The following is a 9,242-nucleotide window of genomic DNA, read 5'->3' on the forward strand; positions in this document are numbered from 1 at the left end:
TCTGTACCAGGCACTGCGCTAGAAATATTTAGACAAACAAGACACAGCATCCGTCCTTAAGATCCCTTTGGTATACAAGAGAGTTGTAAGCAAATAATTTCAACAGTGGGATTAATGCAATAAAATGGACAGGCTACATTTAATGAATGTGCACATTAATCACCTAGAGATCTTATAATACAGATTCAGACACAGTAAGTCTGAAGTAAGACTGAGATTCTGCATTTCTACAAAGCTCCCAACCTGCCTAAACTAAGATGGTATCAGCAAGAGTGGGAAAGATGGGGTCGGGCGCAGTGGCTCACGCCTGTAATCCCAGCACTTTGGAAGGCCAAGATCCACTTTCGGGCGGATCACCTGAGGTCGGGAGTTCGAGACCAGCCTTCCCAACATAGAGAAACCCCACCTCTACTAAAAATACAAAATTAGCCAGGCGTGGTGGCACATGCCTATAATCCCAGTTACTTGGGAGCCTGAAGCAGGAGAATCGCTTGAACCCGGGAGGTGGAGGTTGCAGTGAGCCGAGATCGTGCCATTGCACTCCAGCCTGGGCAGCAGGAACTCCTACTCAAAAAAAAAAAAAAAAAAAAAAGAAGAGTGGGAAAGATGGGATGGACACCAGAGATGTTGAGGCAGAACTCAGATGACTTGGTGACAGAGATAGAGAATGATAAGAAGGAATCTAGGACTCCTAGGCTTCAGGTCTGGGTGACAGGCAGATAGTGTGCCATTATCTAACCAAGACAGACATGTCTCTAAAAAATGGATCAGTACAGTTTTGGACATGCTGAATTTAAGGTTCAATAAGGAACTTCAGTAAAAGTTTCTGTGGTCATTACGGAAACAAGCCTGACTACAGTGGGTCAAATATGAATGGCAAATTAAAAAGTAGACATAGATAACAAAGGTTACCTTCTGAAGCCTGACAATCAAAGGAAAGAACTAATACCTGCTAAAAGATCACAGGTTTTTTCGTTTGTTTGTTAAGGTTTTATAGAAAAGACCTGTCCATATGCACACGCTGAAGGGATAGGACTGGTTGATGAACACAGGGTAAAATTATAAGAGTGACACAAGTTCACTGAGGTGGCAGACAGAACCTGGGGTATAAGGTCTGCCTTAGAATGATCCTCTGCTGAATGAGGAGGTTAAAAATGACTACATATAAATTTGTGGATTGTGGGATAGACTTCAACAGACTGAATTCAATGCCACTAAATTCATGCTAGGCCTCTATTTTTTTCTGCTTGGGAAAAGGAAAGGGCAAAATGGACAGGTTGGGTAGATGTCTCAAAGAGAATCTGAAAGAACAGCTGAGGGGAGTAGCAGAGGAGCTGACCTTCCCATGGAAGGATTGCTGGTGGGGCTGAATACTCAGCCAGGGTGACAGACCACACACATAGGTTGGCACCAACCTACTCGGTTGTATGACTTCCTCCAACTGGGTCCACACAACCTGCCTGCAGGAGTGAAAAGGCAGACAAAGCTAGGCTAAACTTGAAGACTAGCAGTAGTTGTGGTGGGAAGACAGGAAGCTGTGGAGGCCTAAGGTAATAGGGACGGGAGAACATAAGATGATCAAAAAGCTGGAAATAACCCACACAGAATTTTCTTAACCTAATTTAGTAGCTATATGATAAAAAAAATTTTTTTTTGAGACGGAGTCTCGCTCTGTCGCCCAGGCTGGAGTGCAGTGGCGCAATCTCAGCTCACTGCAACCTCTGCCTCCTGGGTTCACGCCATTCTCCTGCCTCAGCCTCCCATGTAGCTGGGACTACAGGCGCCTGCCACTGCACCCAGCTAATTTTTTTGTGTTTTTAGTAGAGACGGGGTTTCACTGTGTTAGCGAGGATGGTCTCGATCTCGACCTCATGATCCGTCTGTCTCGGCCTCCCAAAGTGCTGGGATTACAGGCGTGAGCCACTGCGTCCAGCCCAATAAAAATGTTTTATGTTGGCCGGGTGCAGTGGCTCACGCCTGTAATCCCAGCACTTTGGGAGACCAAGGTGGGCAGATCACCAGGTCAAGGAATCAAAACCATCCTGGCCAAAATGGTGAAACCCTGTCTCTACCAAAAATACAAAAATTAGCTGGACATGGTGGCACGTGCCTGTAGTCCCAGCTACTCAGGAGGCCGAGGCAGGAGAATCGCTTGAACCCGGGAGGCGGAGGTTGCAGTGAGCCGAGATTATGCCATTGCACTCCAGCCTGGGCGACAGATTCAGACTCCGTCTCAAAAAAAAAGAAAAAAATGTTTATCTTTGACAAACACACCATTCCAAGTAGACGGGACTACTTATTTTTTTGTTTAAGCTTATACTCATTGGGTTTTAAAAAATTATTTTAAGTGGTATGTTCATTGTAAAAGAAAAAAAACCTATAAATACATAGAAATATATATTTTTGAGACGGAGTGTCGCTTTTGTTGCCTAGGCTGGAGTGAGATGGCGCGATCTCAGCTCACGGCAACCTCCGCCTCCTGGGTTCAAGCAATTCTCCTGCCTCAGCCTCCCGAGTAGCTGGGATTACAGGTGCCTGCCACCGCACCTGGCTAATTTTTTTTGTTGTACTTTTAGCAGAGACGGGGTTTCACCATGTGGGTCGGGCTGGTCTCAAACTCCTGACCTCAGGTGATCCACCCGTCTCAGCCTCCCAAAGTGCTGGGATTACAGGTGTGAGCTACTGTGCCAGGCCTAGAAATATTTTTTAAATACATCACTTGTCAACCAACCACCCAGAAATAACCATTATGTTATACTTCTTTTCACTTTATACTTCTTCCTATGTGTGTATTTATTAAAATTTGAAATGTGGTCAGGTACAGTGGCTCACATTTATAATCCCAGAACTAAGGGAGGCCAAGGCAGGTGGATCACCTGAGGTCAGGAGTTCAAGACCAGCCTTGCCAACATGTTGAAACCCCGTCTCTACCTAAAATACAAAATTAGGCAGGCAGAGTGACACATGCCTGTAATCCCAGCCACATGGGAAGCTAAGTCAGGAGAACTGCTTGAACCCGGGAGGCGGAGGTTGCAGTGAGCCGAGAGGCACCATTGCACTCCAGCCTGGGCAACAAAACTCCATCTCAAAAAAAAAAAAAAATTGAAATGATGGTGTTTACACCATGGTATATATTTTTTTACATGCCATGAAATTATTTGCTTGTAAAAGCAATTTAAAAGTCACTGTATGAAGCCGGGTGCGGTGGCTCAAGCCTGTAATCCTGGCACTTTGGGAGGCTGAGACGGGTGGATCACGAGGTCAGGAGATCGAGACCATCCTGGCTAACATGGTGAAACCCCGTCTCTACTAAAAAATACAAAAAAACTAGCTGGGCGAGGTGGCGGGCGCCTGTGGTCCCAGCTACTCCAGAGGCGGAGGCAGGAGAATGGCGTAAACCCGGGAAGCGGAGCTTGCAGTGAGCTGAGATCCGGCCACTGCACTCCAGCCTGGGCGACAGAGCAACACTCTGCCTCAAAAAAAAAAGTCACTGTATGTTCACTAGAAACAGAATGAAAGGAAAAAAAAAGTCACTCTGTGAAAATCTATATAAAATGTTAGGTCTCAATATGTTTTCAAGACAAACTATATCAGTAGGAACTTTGTCTTTTACCTAATTTGTAAAATAGGTAGTATATTGTAGGTTCTTAAGTCCTTTTAAACAGTTTACAATAGACTATTTATCACATTCTGTATCTTTAAAATTCTATATATAATAGACATTATATTGTAAAAAGTATACCATTGATAATTATTTCAGTGAGTTTCAATACTTACCTGTTCTTCTAACTGCATTTTACTTACTGTCCTCTGTTCTATGAGTTTATCAAGTTTCTTTAAAGATTTAAGGTCATTTCCAACTTCCTTTTCTATGAATGCAGACACATAAGAAGGGAGATCACCATTATCTGTACCTTCACTGACTTGTTTACTTCCAATAAGAACTGTAACATTTATGTCACCTAAAACAAAAGAATAACAATTACTCAACGCCATTATGTACTATGGAGTTAAAGAAAATGTAAAACATGTAAAAGCAGTGTATCTACCTTCAAAAGTTAATAATTTTGCCAGGCATGGTGACTCACACCTGTGATCCCAGCACTTTGGGAGGCTGAGGCAGGTGCATCACCTGAGGCCAGGAGTTCGAGACTAGCCTGGCAAACGTGGCAAAACTCTGTCTCTACTAAAAATACAAAAATTAGCCAGGCATGGGGGCACAGGCCTGTAGTCCCAGCTATTCGGGAGGCTGAGGCACGAGAATCCCTTGAACCCAAGAGGCAGAGGTTGCAGTGAGCCAAGATCATGCCACTGCACTCCAGCCTGAGAGACAGAGACTCTGTATCAAAAAACAAAACCAAAACAAAACAAAGTTAATAATTTAAAGAACAACACACACATACAAATGCCCAGATGAATAGCTCTAAAGCACTCTATCAACCAACTACTGTAAAATGCTTAAGAGCTGAGGGAAGTATTAAAGGAAAAATTCCTAAAGTGCGACCCAGTAATCACAGGTGTCAATAGACAAGGCGTAATACCTTTTTGAAATGTGTAAGGAACCAGTAGTATGGTCTAGAGCAACATCAAAAGGAAGACTCTTGTTTTAAAATGTTTTTTAAAAAGCCAGGCGCAGTGGCTCACACCTGTAATCCCAGCACTGTGGGAAGCCAAGGCAGGAGGATCACTTGAGCCCAGCAGTTCTAGACCAGCCTGGGCAACAAAGCAAGACTTCATCTAACAAAATTAGCCAGGCATGGTGGCACGCACCTGTAGTCTCAGGTGGGCTGAGGTGGGAGGATTGCTTGAGCAGCCAGGGAGATCGAGGCTGCAGTGAGCCATGATTGCACCACTACACTCCAGCCTGGACTGCAGAGTGAGACTTCATCTCTTTAAAAAAAAAAAAAAAAAAAAAAGTAAAAAGGTTTTAGCTGGGCACGGTGGCTCATGCCTGTAATCCCAGCACTTTGGGAGGTTGAGGCAGGCAGATCACGAAGTCAGAAGTTCAAGACCAGCCTGGCCAATATGGTGAAAACCCGTCTCTACTAAAAATACAAAAATTAGCTGGGCATGGTGGTTCACACCTGTAGTCCCAGCTACTCGGGAGGCTGGGGCAGAAGAATCGCTTGAACACAGGAGGCAGAGGTTGCAATGAGCCGAGATCACGCCTGGGCGACAAAGTGAGGCTCTGCCTCAAAAAAAAAAAAAAAAAAAAAATTGTTTTTAAGCTTCAAAGGTCATTGTACGAAGATATCTTTGTCAGAAACAGAAAAAAGAAAATATGACAGAACAAAAATCAAAATGAATGACTAATGCAACCACTAAATAGTATGAAGTGAGATTCTTTCCATGGCAAATAAACTACCTGTTTTGTGACATTTAATAAGTCCAGTACATATTGGACTTACTAATATTAATATCTAAATAATGATATGCCTAAGTGCAAAATGTAAATGTCAGATATTGTTCAACTATTTATGTAAAGATTAACAGTATACTGTTTCACGTGTCCATGTGAAGAGACCACCAAACAGGCTTTGTGCGAGCAACATGGCTGTTTATTTCACCTGCGTGCAGGCGGGCTGAGTCCGAAAAGAGAGTCAGAAAAGGGTGGTGGGATTATCATTGGTTCTTATAGGTTTTGGGATAGGTGGTGGAGTTAAGAGCAATGTTTTGGGGGCAGGGGGTGGATCTCACAAGTCATTCTCAAAGGTGAGGAGAATTACAAAGAAACTCTTAAGGGTGGGGGACATTATAAAGAACACTGATCAGTTAGGGTGGGGCAGAAACAAATCACAATGGTGGAATGTCATCAGTTAAGCTATTTTCACTTCTGTGGATCTTCAGTTGCTTCAGGCCATCTGGTCATAAGGGATATGATGGCTTAGCTTGGGCTCAGAGGCCTGACATATACCAATGTGTTCTATACAGAGTATGTTCCTCTCTCCACCCCTACACCCTAACAAACAAAATTTCCTTTGTTTAACTTATATGAATTGAATTAAAAGATTTTTCACATGCTGTGAGAATCAGGAGGTGGTACTGACCTTTTTCCCCTTTCCTGTCCAGTCCAAGATCCAGAACCCAAGCTATCTGTTGTGCTCTTCCCAGAGCAATTTTAAATTGTCAATTCTAAATTGGGTAGGAGAGGCAATATTAACATAACACTATGCCTCAATTTTCCAACTAGAAAACAAATGGTAACATTTGCCCCAGCCTACATCTCAAGGTTATAAATGGGACTACATAATACAAATTATATAGTTTGTATTAATTATATTAATATAAATTATATTATTATATATTAATTATATTATACATTGATATATAATGGTAATGTATAATAATCTACTATTATGTACAGAACTCAAAATGCCTTTTTTTAATCTTAAATAAAACAAGTGAGTTATGTGGTTATCTGCAGACAAATGGAGGCAGGAAATATTTGTGAATGCTACAGTTGCTGTACCTTAGGGAGGAAACTCTACCTTCACTTTTTAAAAAAATTACACCCGCCGGGCGCAGTGGCTCATGCCCATAATCCCAGAACTTTGGAAGGCCGAGGAGGGTGGATTACCTGAGGTCAGGAGTTGGAGACCAGCCTAACCAACGTGGTGAAACCCTGCCTCTACTAAAAATACAAAAATTAGCCAGTGTGGTGGCAGGCACCTGTAATCCCAGCTACTAAGGAGGCTGAGGCAGGGGAATTACTTGAACCCAGAGGTGGAGCTTGCAGCGAGCCGAGATCGCACCGCTGCACTCCAGCCTGGGAGACAGAGTGAGACTAGGTCTCAAAAAAAAAAAAAAAAAATTACACCCTTGATGTGTAACCATTCAAATGTGGCATAGTACATTCTTAGCAAAATGACATTCTTCAAAATGACACACCAGTGGTTTGGGAGGTTTTTATGTGTCTCTTTTTCTATTTTTTGTAAAGAGCACTCCTAATTGCAAAGCAGTTTGACTGAGCCGTGGAAAGAGGAACAAGGACAAAGTCCTTGATATGATAGTCTACATCTATTATTTTATTAAAATGACAGCTCAGTAGGCATCCGACTACTTTCCAGGCATCTGAATGAGGCGAAAGTGGAAAGGGAAGGGTTTAACTGAGAGATACAAGGCACTCTCAAATCCTTCAAGAAAAAGGAGCTGAGATGTGGCAGTTACGACAGTCATGTGCTATGGACCGCTTAGAGTCTTCTTTCTGAGGCGGACTCTACTAGCCGCCAATGTTAAGGGCAAATCTTACTCCTAAGGGCCATGTGGTAAGGTGGGCACCATTTTTCTTACTAATACTCATTCCCAACTATTTGCCACAGTCAAAAGAACCAAATATTCCAATAGCAGAGCTATCACATGCTTTTCCCCTTCCTCTCCCAAAAAATGTTACTTCAAAGGTACCTAAAGAGGCCTTGATTGGCAATAACCTGCCATTAAAGTAAAATGGCAAAAGTCCACATCCCTGACATATACTCCTGTACTAGGGAGGAAATGGTGGTACTGACCTTTTCCTCCTTTCCTGTCCAGTCCAAGATCCAGAACCCAAGTTATCCGTTGTGCTCTTCCCAGAGCAATTTTAAACTGCCAATTTACTGAGGGTGAAATTTACTGAAAGCGAACTAAACAATTATCATTTGCCTCCTTTGAACCCAATTAAGGTGGTGGTCATCTGTCCTAGATCATGGGCCCCTCCAAATTCCTGATGCTTAATAAGTTGATGTTTCATTAAAATGACAGGCAGGCCCCATTCTGAGTCCCGTATAATAGGCAGACTTCCAGCGAAAACACTCCAGTCCCTGTACTAGGTATGGATCGGGAAGTGCTCTTCTCCCGAGCATCCCATATTTTACAATTTTAGAAAGACAAAAATATGTGTAACATGGTCATCAGTATTACCATATAAGCATATTGCGCACAAAACGATACTGCATCTAAAAGATAGGCAAAGAACCTTTCTCTGTTGCAGACCCTAGAAGGCTGGGTTTGGGAGGGATAGCTGGGAAGAAAGAGCTTAGGTGTTTGCAGCTGGCTTACTTTTCTCCTCGAGGTTCTTCCTTTCGTCACCACTTTCAGAGCAGCACTAAAAGGAGAACAGGTGTGACAAGCACATTAAGATTAAAGTCGTGGATGGAAAGCATACGGGGCTCCCAAAGGGCACCAACTGGAGGCCAGAGAGGTTCCAGACGCTCTCCCCTCTTCTGAGTGGCCAGGGCCGTCTCAATCAGGTACCCCAAAGTGCCACTTCCCTGGTGCCACCACTGCCACCTTCCCAGGAGGTCTGTGTCACCTCCGCAGGACCTGGAGTTACCCTGCCTGCCCACTAGGGCCACCTCCCTAGAGAAATCTGTCATCTCACCAGGGCCGCCAAAGCCACCTCACTGGGACTACCGCCTCCTCTAGGAGGTCTTGCAAGGGCCTCTAATCTAAGCTGCGGGAAGCACCTTCACAAGATTACAGGGTCACCTCACCGGGACTATCTTCCCCGGGAGGTCTGTGCCACCTCAGTAGGCCACCAATGTCCCCTCCCAGGGACGCCAGGGCCGTCTCACCGGGGCTGCAGGAGAGGCGCCGATCTCGCCGGCTGGCAGCATCTCGCCTCCACGCGAGTCCTGGGCTCCATTCGCAGCCAGCGTGGCCTGTGGAGCCTGCCTAAGGCCAGCGACACACTGACCTCCTCAGTCTCGGAGGCCGTAGGACTGAGCGCCACCGCGACTTCCTCTCTATGTCTCGCTGGTTTCTTCCTCTCAGCCCAGAGAGGCTCTGCCCGCGCAGCCGCCGGCCCTGCTCTTTTCCTCCGCCTCCTGGCCGGAGGTCGGAACGGCCGCTCAGGAAGCTGGCACCCGCCCCCAAGGCGCTCCAGAGATGGAACTTTAAGATATCCCTCTCCCAACGCCTTAAATTCATTATGAATCATTTAAATTTCTATTTTAGACAATATCCAGATGTTCTGAGAGTGTAGGGGCTTGTTGACTAGGAGCTTCGGTGCAGGGTTATTTGGTTCGAATATTTAGTTGGGGGTTTCCAATGAATATCAGTATCTTCAGATATTTCTTTAAAGGTTGTTCAGAGTCCCTAGAGATGAGCTTCTAATTTCCTGCCTAGAGGGTGTAGAGGTGGTTATAAGCGTCTGGGAGCTAAATGAAGAGAACAGAGCATCTAACATGTGTTTTGCCCAAAACCCTGTCTTTTCCTAGGGATGAGGAAAGGGAGCTACCTAGCAGCAAGGGGTGTTAGAGGACCTG

The 9,242-nt window shown here is 44.6% G+C and overlaps 1 protein-coding gene across 1 annotated transcript in view; it reads right to left on the minus strand.

The window, feature by feature from the left end:
- The window catches only part of RINT1 (RAD50 interactor 1), a 37,385-nt gene extending 28,456 nt beyond the window's left edge, over nucleotides 1–8,929 (minus strand). The window contains 4 exon segments of the mRNA XM_003896446.5: nucleotides 3,778–3,962; nucleotides 8,035–8,080; nucleotides 8,550–8,587; nucleotides 8,590–8,929. Of these exon segments, the coding sequence (XP_003896495.2) occupies nucleotides 3,778–3,962; nucleotides 8,035–8,080; nucleotides 8,550–8,587; nucleotides 8,590–8,914 (594 nt within the window). The 5' untranslated portion in view covers nucleotides 8,915–8,929.
- Nucleotides 8,930–9,242: the final 313 nt, after the last annotated feature.

This window comes from Papio anubis, chromosome 4 (genome assembly GCF_008728515.1).
Source record: "Papio anubis isolate 15944 chromosome 4, Panubis1.0, whole genome shotgun sequence".
In the NCBI taxonomy this organism is placed as follows: Eukaryota; Metazoa; Chordata; class Mammalia; order Primates; family Cercopithecidae; genus Papio; species Papio anubis.